General features: G+C 39.3%; 1 protein-coding gene across 6 annotated transcripts in view; it reads left to right on the top strand.

Moving 5' to 3' along the window:
- Positions 1 to 9,535: 9,535 nt before the first annotated feature.
- The window catches only part of LOC115371410 (RNA-binding protein Musashi homolog 2), a 291,837-nt gene continuing 282,056 nt past the window's right edge, over positions 9,536 to 19,316 (top strand). For all 6 annotated transcript variants that reach the window (XM_030068782.1, XM_030068781.1, XM_030068779.1 and 3 more), the window contains exons 1-4: positions 9,536 to 9,730; positions 10,057 to 10,097; positions 10,390 to 10,471; positions 11,057 to 11,141. In XM_030068782.1, the coding sequence (XP_029924642.1) occupies positions 9,669 to 9,730; positions 10,057 to 10,097; positions 10,390 to 10,471; positions 11,057 to 11,141 (270 nt within the window). In that variant the 5' untranslated portion in view covers positions 9,536 to 9,668. The remainder of the gene's footprint in view (positions 9,731 to 10,056; positions 10,098 to 10,389; positions 10,472 to 11,056; positions 11,142 to 19,316) is intronic.

Below are 19,316 nucleotides of genomic sequence, written 5' to 3'. Positions count from 1 at the left end.
ATAGATCGTTTCTTATCTATTTAGCAGTGTGTGCGGTGCCCTGTCTCATCTACAATGTTTTACAGAAAGTTATTGTTTGTTATTCTCTATAGAAACAGATGAATCAAGTTTTCTGTACTGTACCTTGAGCTCAAAGAAAATTATTTTTCTTTCTACCTCTGCCTTTTTCAGCCTATTTCTCTTTTCAACATTCTCTTGTTTGATTTTTGTTTAATTCTACATGCTTTGATTTACTGAGTTTATTATTACAGGGACGGTGCTCATTAATCAAAACTTCTGCACATGCTCCGTGATTGCCTGGTCAAATCATTTTCAGCTGTAGTTCCTGGGAATGATGCTAAAATGACAATCACATCACAAGGATTACACACATTTCAGACAAATCTTGTCACACTGTTGGTGTTGCAACATAGGTCTCAAATCTCATTTATGGTTTGTGGTTTGCCTAGTTGGCTACCAGTCAGATATGGTTTGCAGCACAGAACAACACAATGAATGCCAGAAAAGGTAGACAATTATAAGGAAACATCTGACAGTCAATTTGCTGTACTTTTCTGTGCTTGACAACTAATCCTACACTATCTCAGTTGTCAAGCTTAAAACATACACATAATCAATACTATTTTGTTCAGTTTGATCATCATTTCAAACCTTTCACACTTTGGAGTGCTTGAACAGCTTGGGCTTCCATATCAGACACATGTTTTTGTTTTTTTTAATTGATTTGTTTTAGCTGCAAAACTTAAGAAAAAAAGAAGCTAGTGGTGCATGTTTGCCAATTATCTGCTCTGAAGACAACACAAAGTCATGTCAAATATCTCTTCTGGCTTCCAAATAACTGACAGGCAGGGGAGAGCTAGCATCACTCACTGCTGGCATGCTTCCCCTTCCTCATTTCTGCACCCTGAGTGAGCTGCCTTTATTTCTTTCAGCCACATTGAATGAGGCTCACCCAGAAGTGTGCTCTTCTGAGCACAGCGAGCTCACTGCCCTCTTGTGTCCTTGCACATTAAATTCTCTATTAGCTTTTCATTTCACCATGATCGCCGCCAATAAATGCAGAACAGGGCACGAAATAAAAGCTTTAAGAAACTGTTATATTGAAATGTTCTTAAGTAAGGGTATCCAAGTCAGGATGCTGTGTCTTGGTTGAATTGTCTTCTTCAGATTGCTGAAGAGCGCTGGGTCGAAAGCTGGGCTCAGCACCAAACTCACCAGGTTCTTGAAGTGAGTTTGGAACTAAATTGCTGTTTTGTGGCTGTATACAGAGATAACGAGGGATCAGAAAGGAGCCAGCATCTTAGCAATTCCCGTCACAGCAGCCCAAGGAAGTTGCACAGTCACTCTTCTCAGTAAGAGAGGCCAAAGGGGTGCTGTAGGTGGCCGAGCCTGGGATGCTCTGCTACTGCAGGGTGGCAAGGGAAGATGAGATGGCAAGTTCTACCAACAGTACATTTGTTTTTGGTGTCACTTTGTTTTTTGTTTTTTTTTATTTGGAGTGGCTCTTGGGTGTTTTGGGGAGGTCAGACTGACACAAACATACAGACAGAAACATACACACAGTGTCATCAGTTCCTTTTTTGATTGCATGTGCTTGAAGTGCCCTCTTGTGGTGATGGCATAGATGTTTTTATCTCAAAGCATTTCAGTGACACTTCAGGACATCTATCTTATCCATTTTACTCTATATTAACTATCTTAAATTTTATTTTCATATTCAGTCGATTTTTTTCTTAAAACAGGTAAAAATAAATAAATAAATAAATAAAAAGTCTGCAAAAGGGATGAGATAATCCCATTTGTTTCCAATGCAGTTTCATTTGTGTCAGGAATTTTTCTATGAACAAGTATGCACATGTTAAAACAAGGCAAACTAAGGCAGATCAGCACACTAGTATCAGGAAAATGACACTTGAGTCTAAAAATTTCTGGAAACAAGTTGATTGGCACTGGAAACAAGTGGGATTATCTCATCCCAGAGGCAGATTTTTTCACTTGTTTGCAGACAAAACAAGATCTTAACACTGAATATGAGACTAAATGACTTGCTAAAAATTATTATTTTTTGCAGTGAAACTAGATCTGTCAGCTGGTGACCAGGTTTCCTCTCATATTTGTTTCCTTTAGACAAAGTGTCGACAGTGTTGCAGATAGGTAAGATGGTCAGCAATAAGATCTCATATGTCTACCACATGGCCACATTGAGAACATCTCACTCCTTTTAGGATTGTGCATAAAAGCTAAAGAATGTGTTCCCTCTGCTGAGCATTATACTAACTATAAAATATTATAGGTAACTGCAAAGAGGTGAATAGACAAACCAACACAACAGACATGCAAGACAAGTAAAGGTTTTGCATGGACACTGGAGCAGGCAACTGTGGCTCCTTGTGTCCAAATTTGAGGTCCTGTCTTTGAACTCTCTGAATGGTAATCTTCTACTGGAAGGTCAGGCTCTGTCACACACACAAACACACAATAAAGAGACAGACTGACAGCAGAAGATGAAATATTGCGCCCCACAGCACACAAGGGAAACATTTCCTGCCACGAGACCGGAAAAGCGTGACAGATATTCATCAGCCTACCAACAATTAATGCTAACTCCATTATCGTGGAGCATCATGTGGGACAAAGGCCTGCACACATAGTGATAGAAATCAAAATATCAATTTGCAGTGGTAGAAAAAGAATGCCAGAGTTAGTTTGCCACCCCCAACGGACCTTTGAGTGTTGCAGATAAAGTTTATCGGATAAAGTTAATCTCTATTGACAGTTTGGGTATATCTGCCAAGCCTCACCAGCTCTCATGTCCAAGAGCAATGTTTTCCAGTCTGGGCACTGATCAGCTGAAACAGGAATGTGTAGGATTCAGGAGGAAATAACAAGGCATACTCCAGCAGCCAGAAGACTGATGAGACAGGCAAAATTCAACCCTGCAGCACAGTGGGGGGAGAAGAGGATACGGTATCGCTCTCGCTTTTCTCAATGGCAGAGTGAGGACAAGGTCAATGTTAAGGTCAGTGGGTGAAAAACTGGAAGTGGTTGGTATCTGGCAAAGGTAGCCAATTAGGAAAAGAAAGAAAGATTAAAGAAAAGTAGGAACAAATGGATAGCAGACATAGAGCACACCATGAGACGGAGAGCACCGTTGAGCCGGTGTCTCTTGAGATGTTCCCTTACTATCCTCAACCTCTGCATGATGAAGACCAAGAAAAACAACATGCACTCAATGCACAAAGTCACACTAACACAAAGTCAACAAGAGTGGATATGGGGGTTCATTAGCAAATAATCATCAATAGTAATAAATAGATCATGTCCGCATCCATAGCCATATGACAGAAGCAGGATATTTAACTATTGAGGGTTACACTGTGTGTCTGTCTACCCACCTAGCAATAGTACCAGTGTGTAGCCATGAATGTGTCTTGCCACGGATATTGCTTACCTCAACGGACTGGATCCCATCCAGACTAACCCAAAAAACAAATCAAACTTAATTCTTGTAAAATGTTGGTAATCAGGGTCTCTTTGTCTCATTGTATGCCCACCATCATGTCTTTTATATTGACAAAACTCTCCTTAATGCCCCTATGCTTGACCTCCTTCCCATTGCTGCCAGGAGAGGTGACACAACGGTTCCTCGGGGATGACCCCATGTTCTTGCTGCCGTCTCTGACATGCTGCTCTCCTTGGACTCATACAAAAAGCAGCCTGATGATTAAATAGTCTATAATCCAAAACAATGCAGGGGTGTGAGTTTATTTCCTTGCCCAGTGGACCAGGTAAATGATGCCCTCACCCATTCATGTTTGAAGACCAACTTCTTGAACGTCTGTGATGTCAGAGCAAGTGGTCCATTGACACAGAGGTCACGGTTGCAAGCCCATTTGGTGGATTGCGGTGTTTACAGATAAAGTTGGATATAGTTCATTATACAGAGAGAAAGACTATCAGTGTTGCTGATTGTCTGATGAGTGACTCACTCTCACGGTGTGGTTTCTAAGTCCTGGAGGACTTTCTTAGGGTTCCCTGTTCATGTGGTGCTTTGGGCCTGGCTATAGGAAAAGATGTGGTACTTTGAGGTATTTTGTGTATTTTGTTGTTTAATCTCTTAGGGCGGGGAATTATTTTCTGGATTATATCATGACATGGTATATGGTTTTAAAGGCTGCATTACAGTAAAAGGATAAAATTTTCAAAACTTATTAGACTGTTATAGCTGTTCTATTAATTGTCTCCACCTACTTGGTCATCATATCCACAGTACAAATGACTGCTTATCAGAAACTGCTTTTGTGTAAATATCTTACAAAAGCACCAGTAGTCGTCACTACAATTTTATAATGATGGATATCGAGATATTCGGTCAAAGACATTGTAATATTCGGTTTTGTCTATATCGCCCAGCACCACTGTGTGCTCTTTTTGGGTTACCTTACGGTAATTTGAACACTGAGATAGGAAATTGCAAAATTTTGGGTGTTAAGAACATTATACATTTTTGCATTTTGGAAAATGCACTCATCAAAATAATGACTATATTTTTGTAATTTGGATGTTATTTGAATAATGCAGTGGCCCCTCCACCTACAGTGTCACTGAATAGCTTGTCACAGCATAACTAACTATGGAAATTCCTGCAGCTGGTTACTGAATGCACAATGGCTCATATCAGCAGAAAATAAATCTTACTGACCTGGCTTCAATCAGTTTCTCTGTGTGCTAACGAAGGCACTGCTCCCAAAAAAAATCCTCAAATTATGATCAGGAGAGGAGACTGTAATAGATTGGAGAGACATACAAAACAAAACAAAAAAAATGCATAGATCAAATTCATCCATTTAACAGCCAGCAATCCCATACTTTTAACTTATGAGGCTGCAAGGTAATAGCAGACCTTTAAAGACACAGAGTTAATCCGGGCATGATGAAAGACCAGGTAGACTGCAGTTGAATCGGTGAGTATCTCCTGAAATAGAAATGTCAATTATGCATGTTTTGGCGTGGCTCTGTCCCTGCAGAAGAAGTGCCTTACCTGAGCTGAGAACTAAAAAGGACGAGACACTAGGGGGAGACAGTTTCTTCAAATGCTAAACCCTGTCCACCACTTACCACAGGATTCTTCATTTTAACCCCGTCCATGTATTGGAAAGCAAAAATCTTTTCATCCTTGGTGATCAAGCATACATTAAACATGAGGAATACAACCAAAACATCTCAAGAGGGCTTTGAATATCCATAAATGATCAATATAAGTGATGAACAGGGAGTATTTATTAAACTGTATTTAGTTCATGTTGATGTGTGGTATTCTTTCAAACGCCATTGTCATCCACTGTGTGTTCAAAAAAATCATAAAGGTGGTAGAATTGTAGTTTCATGTTAAAATCTGTATCACTTTTTGCTCCTAACATACTTAAAATAATGAAAAATCATTTATGATTCATAATGATCCCATCCACATCTACTAAGGTTAAAATGTTTCACCCTTGTTTAGGAAATGGTGTGGGCCTGGGAGGTCGGACATTATCCAAGACCAGCTTCTCCAAGGTGAAGTAATTGGGTTGGAGGATGAGAAATGATCACTGTAACAGGAAACAGGATGCCTCCTCTCCAAACAGCATCTCATAACACCGCCTGTGAGTCAGTCACTTCTCTCACTTTCGTCTTCCCCTCAGCTCTTTCACACACTATTAATTTACTTCTCTCTCGATCCCCAATTCCTCCCACATTTTTCAATCCAAAAGCTTGGTTAGTTACAAGCCTCTTTCTGCATGCCGAATTCCCCCTCTACTCTAGAAGCTGTTCATCTCTCGGCATTGAATACTAGTTAATACTGCGCTGATTCAATATGTGCTCTCACAAAGCTTTGCATGAGTCAAGACTTTTAAGGTACTCCCAAAAGCTCAATTTTCACATTTCAGACCAATCAATTAATATAGACTCTCTGCGAAAAAGAGTGTTCTTTTAGTCTCACATTTTATGAGATGGAATATGTCAAGCCTTTTCTTTTATATAAAGTAAATATTGATTCATGAAAGCCTGCAACCGATGTTGAATAGAAAAGATTAATCATTTTCTTTAAATATGTTATCCACTTATTAATTAAGATGCCCATAACTGTACTTAAATTCACAAATGGTTCCAAGCTATGATGATATTACTGTATTATCCACATTGTTGTCAAGGATCTCTCAATTTTACTTGCTATACTTGTTTAATGAAATATGATAACCTATTCCCCCTCATCCACCACAAAAGATTGCTTACAGTTATTGTTAGGACGGCATTCATAACATAAATATATCAGGGGTAACTGTGAGAGCAGCTGAAGTTGCTTGAAGGTTGAAAAACATTTCAGGCACATTCATCAAACAGCCGGTGGTGGCAGCTCAGATTAAAGGGGAACGCCACTCAATTTGAAAATCCATACGTGTTGCTCCCATGGAGTAACATCAGTCCAGTCAATATTGTTAACAAGAACCAGAGAACGAAAAGCTGAACTTGAAGATGGGATGTTTTATTGCTGAAATACAGTCTGTTGTTGACTGTCCTAGATCATTGTATGGGTGAGAGGTATTTCCTTTGAAATAGATCAGGGTGTTTGGAGTCAGTCTGCAAGTTTTGTTTTGATGTTATGAGGTCGAATGTAGCTCACAGCCTTTGTCACATAGTGCACAAACCCTGTCTAACACCTTCTCTTTTGTCAGTTTTGACACTGCACTGTCTAATGCAGCAAAAGTGAGTAGAAAGGCCAAAATAACAATGTTCAAAAAACAGAATAATTCACTGTCATGCATGAAATCTCTGGTGTTTTTTTTTTTTTTTTTTTGAACATAAAACAGAGGTTTCTCTTCATGTGATAAATCCACTGTGATTTTTGTGCAACAGCTTTAAAGTCTGTTGTTCCTTATCTCTTACATGAATTCATAACCTCCCTCAACCCTCTCTCTCTCTTTGCATGTGCATGTGAGAATTTATTAAATTTACATTTTAGGCAAGTGCAATGCGCTGTACACAGGGTGAGTTACAATAAACGCAACAGTTCAATCTTCACTCATCACCAATATGTAAGGGACACAATTGCACCACAACAGTAGATTAAGATCACTTAAAGAAATCTTAATATTTCCATCATTTTTTTTATATTGTAGTGCACAAAAGGAATTGACAATGACTGCCACCAAAATGCCTCTGTACCTCAGTCCTGGCAATAAAAACAGCTGCAGTGTGGAGGATCCGCTTAACCAGTGAGAGAAGTTTAGCTGTTGAACTGTCAAAAGTGCTGTTTTTCGGGATTTTGCATTACTTGTTTCTAAAAGCACACTGCTTGGCCACATAAGAATTTCACTCTGGCTGTCCCCAGAAACGTCAGCAAAGCCGGGCCTATTCATAAAACTTCAGCGAATGTGAATACCAAAATAGAATCAATGGTCAAACTTCACGCAGTGTCCTGAAGTAGTTTTTGCACATTTCCTGCCCTGCAAGATTATTTAAAACTGCATTTCTGTGGGATTTATTGTCTGAACCCTATATGCACCTCACTCTGGCGTGGATAGAGAGAAATACATTCATTTGTGCAATATTGTTGTCATCATTACAAATTGTATTTTATTATTCTTGATCCAATAAATGTTGTAGAAAAAATATTTGCTCTGCACAGGTCTATTGCACCTTTTTCACCTCTGTGAATGAACAACAGTATATTATCAGAGTGAGATAATAAACCGTTGTGCACTTATTGGTTGATAACCGGTGTATTACTTTTTAGGAAGTGTAATTTGTACTGATAGAATCATATATTTTCAACAATAAGGAACACATTGGGACATGGCCAGCACTATTGGCTTCTGCAGGTGTATCATTACGACCTAGCTGTGCCCCTTAAAATGAGGAATGTTGGCAACACTAATTCAATTACAGGCAGGGTGAAAGATGAACACTTTTTTGACTGGTGGAGAAAAATAACTAAATTATTTCAATTCACAATGTCAATGCATCATGCTTACACTCGGAGCTGCTTTTCCTCCCATGCTTATATATTATATTGGAATACGTTGAGAAAATTGTTTCAAAAGATATAAATTCAGGAATTCAACATATACAAGTGGAATACTTTTCTTTTCTTATGTGCTGTTGTGAACATATATCTGCAAGTCAATCTTTTGACAATCAATATCTATAGTACGAATGTTATGCACATGTTCATTCACTCATTCTTTTTCTTTATGGCTAATTCCTTTTCAGGCTTATTTGGGCCTGGAGCCTGCCTCAGGACTGGAGGGCAGGGAAATCCTGAGCAGGGTGGCAGACCATCGCTGGTCATCTACATGCAAAAATACATAATAATCTAGGACTCTGATACCTTAATGAACCTCAAGGAAAAATCCGCCCTCACCTTCTGTTTGTATATGGAGGTAAGAGGTCAGGGTCAGCCACAAAGTAGTGCCCCTGAAGCTGGGAGGGATTCGGTATCTTGATCAAGGACGTTTCAGCAGGACGGATGCTTGCCAACACGGGGACATGAACCCGGGTGTTGTGGTTAAATGAGTCTCTGGAACAGTTGGGCCACCCTTCCACCCTGACTTTGGACATTTTTGAACATTGTGAAATGTATTTTCCCTGTATTATTAATAAACACAGCATTGCGTTGCGGCCCAAAGAGGGCTAAAAAAAGACTTTAATGTTTGAAGTTGTTGCACATTATTTGATGAAGGCACATGTGATACTGCATGATAGGTAATGTAAATATTACTCATATTTAATGTATCACCTTTCAACCATTTTGTTTAGCCTACATTGCTCTTCAGATATTGTAACACTGTAGTGTTAAAACACTGATATGCATTGTTTAAAAACACTTGGAGTGTTACTGCTGTTTTCTACAAAAAGTAATCTGATTCATGCTGGGTTGCACAGTAACTTTAGTACAAATCAGTGCACAAATAGTAAGTACAAATAAGGGTTTTAGACACTTTTCTGTCAGCCGTTTGAAAATCTGTTGCTTAAAATGCTCCATGCTCCAATGCTGAATGCTAGTTCATTTTAATATTAATATTAATATGCTAATGAAAAATGAACCAGTTCCTTGAATAGCTACTTTATATGAACTAGGCTACATTACTGCTTGAAGTAAGAACAGAACAGAGTACAATATAGCACAGCAAGGCACAGCAGAATACAACAGAATAGAATAAAATAGACCAGAACTATTTTTTTTTAAATGTTATTTTATTTTACATAACAAGTAGCCATAATTATTCTTGACTTTTTTTTTTTAAACGTCGTTTTCTTGAACATTTAGTCTCTTTCTTTATTAAGCAACTATGGTGTGCTACGCCGTTTAATAAAAGCACTAAGCCACTTTCACCTCTCCTGGCTTATTGCTTAATTAAATGACAAATAGGAGGATTGGTTTGCAGATTGCCTGAATTGACGTCAATTGGATTGGTTAGGTGACAGAGCCATGCTCCGCCCCCTCTGGGCTAAGGTAGAGCGTGCTGCGAGAGGGAGGAGGGAGCAGGGGGCTGAGCTGATCCCACGTGTGACGCTTTCATTCCCGGCTCAGTAATATTCTCATAGCGGGGCTTTGCATATCTCCTGCCGTATCTGTGTGTGTCTGTTACTGTCACTGTAGTCCCAGCCTATAGTTTGGAATAGATATGGAAGGAGACGGGAGTCAAGCCACATCCGGAAGCCTAAATGATTCACAACATGACCCGGGGTAAGAAATGTTCTAAATTTAATCCTAAGGTACGATTTTTTTTCATGTTACAACATCTTGGAGAGGACTTCGACTGTCGTGCTGGATTCGTCACCACAGTACGCACTTAAACCATGCACGGCTCTGTTTCCAGATGCAGTTTTAAAGAGCTTCAGCTTTGTAGCAAGAGTGGCCTCCCCCCTTTTTGAAGATACAATGTGATTACTGCGCGCGACTGTGTTTTCTTATTCTTCGTTTATCCTTTAAGGTCGCTTTTAGAAGTAGTTAGTCGTCAAAATGGCCGAACTGACATCTGGACTCACTTCTGTTGTGTTTTCTCCTTACAGTAAAATGTTTATCGGTGGCCTCAGCTGGCAAACCTCACCAGGTGAGACTGTTATTCCTCTTTTACACCGTAGCCTGTATTTCTTGTTGTTTTGTCGCTGTAATTGGGTGCTTGTTGTAGCTGCTGGCGGTATCTGTGCGTATGTCCACCGTGCAGTAGTGTACTGTATGGGATATCTCACTAGTGTGTGCGCACAATGTTATTTTTGATCTCCGTTCATCTGAAGTCCTCTATTCGACCCCTATGCGCATCGCGGGGTGTTTTTGAATCACACTGACAACAGCATGCCCATATGTTTTTGTCAAATGACCCGACATATTTTCTCTATTCACAGACAGCCTTAGAGACTATTTTAGTAAATTCGGAGAAATAAGAGAATGTATGGTGATGAGAGACCCCACGACAAAACGTTCAAGGTAAAAAAGGGTCTTTTTTTTACTTTTCCTTTCCACTGTATGAAGCGATATCGCTTACTTTGACCGTGTTTTGTGTTAATCCAGTGTGTGTGTTTAAGTGTGTGTGTGTATGTTTGCATGTGTGTGTCTGTGTGTGTTTGCGTGTGTGTGTGTGTGTGTGTGTGTGTGTGTGTGTGTGTGTGTGTGTGTGCGCGCGCGCCTGCGTGTGGTTTCACAGCAAGCCAGATAAGCTTAAATGCTCGCTGCTGTAAGCTGCGGCCGAATGCAATTTGACATTGACTTTCTGACTGCACCACAATGTTGGTGTGGTGTCTTCTTAAATTGTAACATGACAAATAATGATAATCACTGCCCACCGTTCAAGTTGTAAGTCTGCAAAAGAAGGACTTGCATAATCTGGATTTCAATGATATTTACAATTAAATGTTGTAACAATAAGGTTATTGCAATGTTAAGTGTAATTTATGGTGGTGGGGTACAATAGTGCTCATCGTTTTTATTTGATTGCAAAAAATGCATGATGTCCTTTTGATTTTGTGTGGAAGCGTTTTAACCTTGTTGTTGTTATGTGTTTTTGTTTTGCAGAGGATTTGGGTTTGTTACATTTACAGATGCTGCCAGTGTAGATAAAGTCTTAGCTCAACAGCACCATGAATTAGACTCAAAGACGGTGAGTTAATTTCATCTGCAATTACATTACTGTTTATTTCATGTTATCCACTAGCACTATTCTGCCAAAAATCTGACTGTGTCACTTTTCTCGTCGCCTAAGGCCTGTTGGTAAACACCTCTTAGCTTAACAGCCTGTTTAGATCAAGGTCATGAATAAGGGGCATATGTATGATGGTCCTTTCAACACTAAGCCTAGCAATAAAATACCACTCCAGGGTGAATATTATATGTGTTCACTTTCACTCCCCTGGATGAATGAGGTGGACACGCCCCCTTCTTCTCTGCAGCCACATGTGCAATGTGCACATATCTCATGTTCCACCGAAGGGCGTGCTGTCTCAGGCCTGCTGCCTCGCTGCCACCCAGCAGATATTACATAGTAATATGCCTGATACACTGATAAGTCTGACAATGTAGGTTTATTTCACAAAACAAATACCCTTTCTCCTGTCAAAAACACAGGGCTGGTCTCTTATTCGTGAAGGTAACTAAATCAAAGCAAATGAACTTTGTTTAAAGAGGCAAGGGGATATCTAATTTGCTGTCGAAGGGAATGTAAACTGCGTTTTTAATATCGCCTAGTTATTTCCTGCAACATTACATTTCGTCTAGATGGAGTATTATATTAAATATTATCATTAAAAAACACTTCATGTTCTTTCTAAATGTACTTCTGTATATGAGGACATTCTCCCTTGCTCTCTCTCTCTCTCTCTCTCCCTCACACACACACACACACACACACACACACACACACACACACACGAGCACAAACACACACTATGCTCATTCATGAAAAACTTTGAACTATTGTGGACTCGCCTCGCCTTTTGAAATTTGTCAGCAGATGAATAATTAAACATGCTAGTCATTTTTGAAGAGATGCCTGCGTAGTGATGGATTAGACAGTGTTGAGTTGAAATTATATTTGTCTGGGATTTCTGCTCGGTAGGTGGTAACATCCAGATACGCTCATGTAGCTTTAGAGATTGAATGGTACATATTGAAAAATAAATGTTTTGTCTGCTACCTCTGCTGAAGGAAACTTGACAGGGAAGAATATTTTGAAGGATATATTTGGAGAGGCAAATATTTTGCACTTTGGCAGAGAGTGTACAACAGGAGTGTATCCAAATCTGAATATTGCACAGGGTGATTAATGGACATTGAGTTGGTCAGTGACGTGATTATACCATAATATGACCTGTAGTGCAAAATTTAGTGTTTGTGTTGAAAAATTTGAGCGCAGATTTATTGTTTTGCAGTGGACTTTCATTTGTATCCATTCTAATGCTTCTATCAGAGTTGTACAAAGTTTGCAGTAGCATGGCTGGTTGAAACACTTCATTAGGGAGCTCTGAGTTTTTCTGGCCAGTTTTCAGAACAGCTCGGCGATGGAAGCTATATTTCTCCAAAGGGGTTTATGGGTTTAGTGTTTCCTCTCCTGTTCCAAAATAGGATACTTAGCACAGGAAAAAAAGGCATGCCTCCTCTCACACAATGATTGGCAGCAATACATTAAAGCTCACAATGAATTTTTTTTTTAAAGATGGGTGATAACTTAAGTACCTTGTTTACAGTCTTGATTTTATATGTTAAATATACCAGATGATTGAGGTTATGATGTTTCCCCCCAAAATAGATTCATAACACTATCTATTTTTTCTCTTGTCAGAGGTGGGTGAGAGTTTTTTTGGCTGTGATTTGATAGCCGTCCATGTTTCAGTCAGCATTCAGGCAGATGCTGTGCTTAAGTGGCCCCTGTACATATTTATTGTGACAAATATGTTAATTCTCTGCTGTAGTCCAATTTGGGAATGGAGGTTAAGTGAAATTACAGTGTAAATTCTCTTGTCATGCCTTTGATAGTAGTGATGGCAGATTTCTTTCTGTGGTGGTCAATCATTGCTAAATGAATACAGAGAAAACACAAGGGATTTTACAATGAATTGATCAACCAGTGAGAATGGTCGCCTTGCAAAATTTGTAAATATGTAGAGGAGGAAAAAAGGCTAAGGAGCTGTTGGAAGAAGTAAACTAGGGGATGTGCAAAACTGCATTTGTTCAAGGGCAGTGAGTTGGTGGGTTGTCTGAACGATTAGTCGAGCAGTCGGTCTCAGGAAAGGCCTATATTTAAATTAGGCTATGCTGTGGCTCAGCTAAGAATAAGTTTCTTGGCTGTGCTAATTATTAAAGAGCATGAATTCTGCATTTTCCTGAGACAGAATTCCTCATAAATTTCTTTTCAAATTAATTAAGAAAAAAGGCAAAGAGAAATTTTAAAGGCCTTTCTGGTCTCTTTCTTTCTTCCTGCTCATGTCGAACGTGGACCTGCAGCCTTGGTTGAATTTATAATTTGTTTGATGACGTGTTTCAGATGCATGATAAAATGTTACTAGGCAATATTTAACACAGCTGTATACCTAACAGCTGATGGAATTCAGCTGGAATTAGTGAACTTTTCATCAACATAAAAAACAAACAAACAAACAAACAACAAGATGAATCAGCTGTAGCATGCAACGCTGCAAAGGTGATGATGTAATACACCCTTCAAGATATAATTGGGTGATCTGTGTGTCACATATTAAGTGGGTACCTTAATCTAAGGGGTTAACACAAAACAATGTCAGACACCATCCTGTTTGTTATTGGCTTATGGTTTTATGTGGATCTCAGCAGTAAAAAAACAACAACAAAAAACATCAATAAGCCTTACAGCAAAGGCCAGGGTGAATAGGGGCAGGGGGAGGGTTGCACATATAAACATGTTCACACCTGGGAGTTGCCCTGCACAACCACAGGCTTGCACTAGCAGCCCTCCTGGGACAGTTGTGGGTTGAATGCCTTGCCGAAGGGTACTTTGAAAGTAGCTGTAGCAGGAAGAAGTTCAATATCTCATACACTTTTCTATCATTCTATCAGCCACAAGCTATTCAGGGGATTTAAACGGATTATCTTCTGCTCACATACTTCCCTCTCTAGCCATCAAGTTACCGCTACCTGTAAGTTGCAACTGAGAGTGCAACTTATGTGCTGGTGGTAGAATGGTGAAATAGGTTTAAGTCACAGAAGAAAGATCTTTAATTTTTATTTATTTATTTTTTTGTTCATAAAACTTATTTGAAGTATTTTACGCCAGTGGCTTATACCTAGCAACATAATAAGTAGGTAGATTACCGTTGACCTAATTTCTCATGATAAGTACTATGTTGGCATTAAAACAGAGTTATTGTTCTTTTAAAGTACTTGGGTACTTCTTTCGAGTATTTATTTTTTACAAAATGGATGTGTTTTGTAAATAAAACCTTCATATGCAAGTATTATATTGAATTATTTCTTATCATCATTAATTTAGTTAGGTTACTATTGGGTGTTGTTATTTTAGACAGTAATGAAACCGGCAGGATAACTGTGAGGTCTTAAATAGCCATTTTTTCAGTGCTCTGTGCTTGTGTTTTTCAAGGCCATTTTTTCTCTCTTTCCCGTACCCCTTAACTTGAAATGAAGACACAGACAATTCATAGTTCCTGATGTGCTGCTGTTGCTCCTCTATCAGCAGGGGTCTCAAACCATGTGCCATGATGGGCTTAGAGTTTGTTGGTTTTCTTTCCAGTGAGAGACTTCAGCAGGTGATCTCACTGATTAGCACACCTTCGACCAGAGAGGAGGAAACAATCAGCCGGTGTAGTGTTTGGTTGGAAGGAAAACTTGTGTACTCTCATCCCTCCGTGACACATGGCTTCCTGTTTGTCGGCATGCAAAAGAGGTTGCGTCACGTACAAACCTAAAGCAGCTGTCTACATTTTAGTCCTTGCTATTAGTCACTCTGTATGTGTTGTGCAGTAGGGTATATTTTAAGATTTACACATCCAAAATATCAGGATTGTGCTGCATTATGGCTGCCGTGCAGTAATAGAAAAGATGAACCATCCCAGAAAATGTGGATGGTTCTTGACATGTATGGAGATGTTGAGTTGATACAAGCTACCCGGTAGTACGATGCTTGAATGGGTCCTTAGCTCACTCTCTGTCCTTAATAACCTTGAAAGCTCTGGCTGAGAGTGGCTGGAGGTACTGTGACTGTGAACAGGTTGAGTCACAGTATGAGTATTAGTCTGAGGGAAAAAGAAAAAGGGGAAACCGTGCCTAATTCACTGTTTGTCTTTTTTTCCTCATTTCTTTGTTTGTCTTGTTTTGTTTTACAGATACTGTGGGATGTGTGAATTGAACAGTATGGCTTTGGGATTTGGCCACCGTTTTTGTTCTCTTTTAAAAAATCTTGAGAACAATTCAGTTGCAGACAGCACATTGTATGATACTTCTCCAAACATAAACATGAAAGAGGCATTTCCTATTATGACGACACTGATGGCTGCCAAGGGATCACAGTGTTATGATTTATGGTTAGTTTAAAACAATCTGTAATTTTAATGCAGTTCAGAGGTTGATCCTTTATAGCTTTATAGTTCCAAGAGTTTAGTTAATGTAAATTGCTTATCTGGAATTCATGTAACCTTATGGGCAAAGATGGCAGTGTTGCAAATGAGCACACGAGCACGCCTTGAAGATAGGCACACCATCACAGCATTTTTTTTTTTTTTTTTTGCTTTGCTTTTTGTCCGGTTATGAAAACAGAGTGTGTTCAGACTGGGATGAATGTGAATGGGACATATGGGAAAGCACAGCCTGGGGCTTCAAAACACACATGCTGGTAATTCAGAACATATTTACCATTTTTCACGATTCTTTGTTCCATTTAGAAAAATGCAAGTCATAGCATCTGTTACTGAAGACATTTCAAGTCAGGCCAATGTGAACAAGCATGGAAATAATATTTTTTTTTAGCATTTGAGAAGTAAACTGTACAGGGCAGTAGATGATATTAATGCCTCCAGGTCTGAAATGGTCCGTCTTATTTTTTACTGATTTATGTTTCTTATAGAACAAATATAGTCAAATATTACGGTATAATTTTCACATTGTCAGTACTAGTTGACCTTCCCAAAGTTCATGTTTGAAAGCAAAATAAGAATCAACTATGTGTTCATTATTAACTTATACCATTGTTTAGCCAGCATAAATATGGCCTAAATCTTAATTAACGGCAACCTAGAAAACCTACAAAGTCTGCTAAAGTCTGTTTCCCTGTGAGATAAACATAGCCTATTTGGTCCTGCGGTAATTCCAGCCTTTATTGAATGACCTCGGGTCAACCTCTGCTTGCTGTTTTGATGTTTGAGGTAAAGCAGGATAAGACCCAGGAGGAACGGAGGAGAAAAGGCCTGGAGGTGCAGCTGTTCTGGACAAATCTAAACCTTCGGGTTCAGAGACAAATTGAAAATAATGTAGAAGCAGTGAGCTATACGCTAACATGCTTTTGTTCAAGTCAGGCTGATGCTCAGTCTTCGAGAGTTAATTGTGAACGAAGACTTATTTTATACTTTTTTGTAATCTCTCTGGTGCACACAGCAGATTACATTATGCTCCATGTACTAATATACTGAGCAACATGCTCAGAAGATAAGCTTGTTGAAAATGACAGTGGTAAAATTCTCATGTATTCTTGGATTTGCTGGATTTAAAGAAATTAATTGATTTTAAGGGCATACCAAAATGTAAATTATCCTTTTTGAACTGTCATTTCACATCAAAATCAGTAAAGATTGACAGAACAGATGTGAAACATTCCTCTTTGTGCCTCCACTGTTGGTGTCACACACACACACACACACACACACACACACACCTACTTATGCACATGCACACATATAAATTGGGAGAAGCTGCATGCTTTGATAAGTTCTTTGCTTTTAGCTTAAAAACCACATACTCTTAAATTGTCAATGTAGGTATCTGTTAAGAGAGGGGAAGAGATTTTACCCAGGAACTGCATTAATATATGAAATTCTTTTGGAATATCTGAACTTAGGAAGCATGAGATTTCTCTTCCCTGATCTCCCACAATCGTGTGTAGAGGAAGCCCTTGGAGACCCTGTAGTAAAAAGCTGTGAAAGATAAAAGGGTGGAGGGGGGGCAGAATTCCTCTTGCTCTGTCCTCATTTATTACTCTTACATACCTGGTCCTATCATGTAGATCTTCAGAGAATCCAGTTTTTGCACTGTAGGATTTCATGTTCCATCATGTAACAAAGCTGTATCACTGTATTAAAACTAATAAATTAATAATGCTGCTGTTATGCTTGAAAACATCTCGTTAGCGTGATATAAAGAAGCCATCAGGTGGAAGACTGGATATTTGCAAACTCCTCCACTGCTTGGGCCAGTTAGAATAAAAGGAGAAAGCTCTTGACACAGACTGGCAATAATCACAGGAAAAGTTATTTGATGCATGGGAGACGAGTTGCTTTGAAATGCAAACAACACACTAGAGCTGTAGATATCTTTCCTTGCTCGTATGAGTTTGCAGGATTTGATGTTGCAGTGCATTCATACAGAACCCCAATGCAGATGTCAAAAGAATGATATGAGAAAAGAACAGCTGGCGACTATGGAGTCTATACCGTCATAAATCTACAGAAGCATCAGACAGGCAACGACATTCACCATCTAACCTAAATGTTGCAGAGCTGAGTGTGTGAGTGCACACATGCCACAGGGGGTTATCAAGTGAACACCTATTTTGTCAAGTTAGGCCCACCATTCCTCCAGAAGACTGATTCTTTGCATCCCACAACCGACACCCGGCGACACCAACTAAATACAGCTAAAGTCGCATCCATGTCCATATGTTTCTTTACTATGATCAGAATTTCTCAGTTCAGATCAAAAACTATTCAGTCATTGATACTTGTTTGTTTTGCCATTTGTTTGCATGTCGATTTGTTAGCTAGACAGCTGGTTCACCAAAGCTATGTTCTTCCGAGCTTTTTCCTTTTTCCTACTGGCCCAGTGGCAAACGCCAACTCAAATGTGATTGGATGTGAATGTTGAGCCAGTTTGATGTTTGTTTTTTTTTTCTCGTCCTCCACCTCCAATCTGAACAGGTTTCTTGTGCATGCCACGCTGGCTGTGTTGCCTTGTCTGTGCCCGGTTTGCCTTACAAATAACCTCCTCTTTCTCCTTGAAAACAAATAGTTACTGCTCAACCTGAAAATTGCACTACAGTGTTCCTTTTTGTCAAGCAGCAGTAGTATCTTTACCGGGTTGTGAATAGAAAGAATCATGCCGATAAATTTTTGCCACTAGATGTCCTGTCTAACATTCACTTTAAGATTTTAAGAAATAGACATTATGACCAATAAACGAGTCACAAAGAGGTTAGGTGTCAATATGTGGCACCCTTGTTAAAACCCAAGTCAGTGTAGGGTTCTGTCTAGGTGACCCAGTCTTTGAACAAGGAACAGTGAGGAATAGGAGTAATTAACAGGGAATTGATCCTACTGTCATATTTTTCCTCGCTCCAACTTTTTGACTTTTTGACCCAGAGAGTCTAGGGACTTTCATGTCGCATAAAGTGATAGTGTCACAGTTGAAGAGGCAGATGCTGTTGTGTCTCCTGTCATAGTCAAGGGAAAATGTCAACAGTTGCGAACATTGCAGGTGATAAAATCTGTCACAGTTTATGGAGACTGGGAACAACTTCGTATATGGGAATTTACTACATGTGAACACTTTTTAAAAGTAAGAGACAACATCCTTGGCTTTCAAAAAAGTCCAAGATAGTGGCTTACTTCAAGTGATGGGCACTTGGGCATCAATATTTACATTTGCCATGTTGTTGCACATCAGTAAAGTCAATCTATTATCTATTAATCTATTTAATCACTGTTGCAGTCTCGAGGGACTTCACAGCCACATTATGAAAACAGTAAATGAAAGGTAAATTGCAGGTGCTTAGCAACTTAATGATTCTGCCTACTCTTGTGTGAGTGACATATCTGACACCTAAAAACACTTATCTCTCAAATGTTGAGCACATTCCCATTAGGGCACATTGTTCAGCTCTGTCTCAAGTTTCTAGATATGTATGGCCTGCTTGTGTCTGGTACCGAGTCTTGCATTGCTCTTGATGTTTCTGTGATAAAGATATTTCCCAGAGAGGAATTAATGAAGTACCGCTACTAGATCGTCACTTTTCAGCTACAGCTGGCCAGGAGCTCTATAGCTTGCTAGGCCAAAATTATATAACATCAATCTGTGATGTTCAGCG

This window comes from Myripristis murdjan, chromosome 14 (genome assembly GCF_902150065.1).
Source record: "Myripristis murdjan chromosome 14, fMyrMur1.1, whole genome shotgun sequence".
In the NCBI taxonomy this organism is placed as follows: domain Eukaryota; kingdom Metazoa; phylum Chordata; class Actinopteri; order Holocentriformes; family Holocentridae; genus Myripristis; species Myripristis murdjan.
Note: the sequence above shows the minus strand (reverse complement) of the source record. Positions and strands in the feature narration are given on the sequence as shown.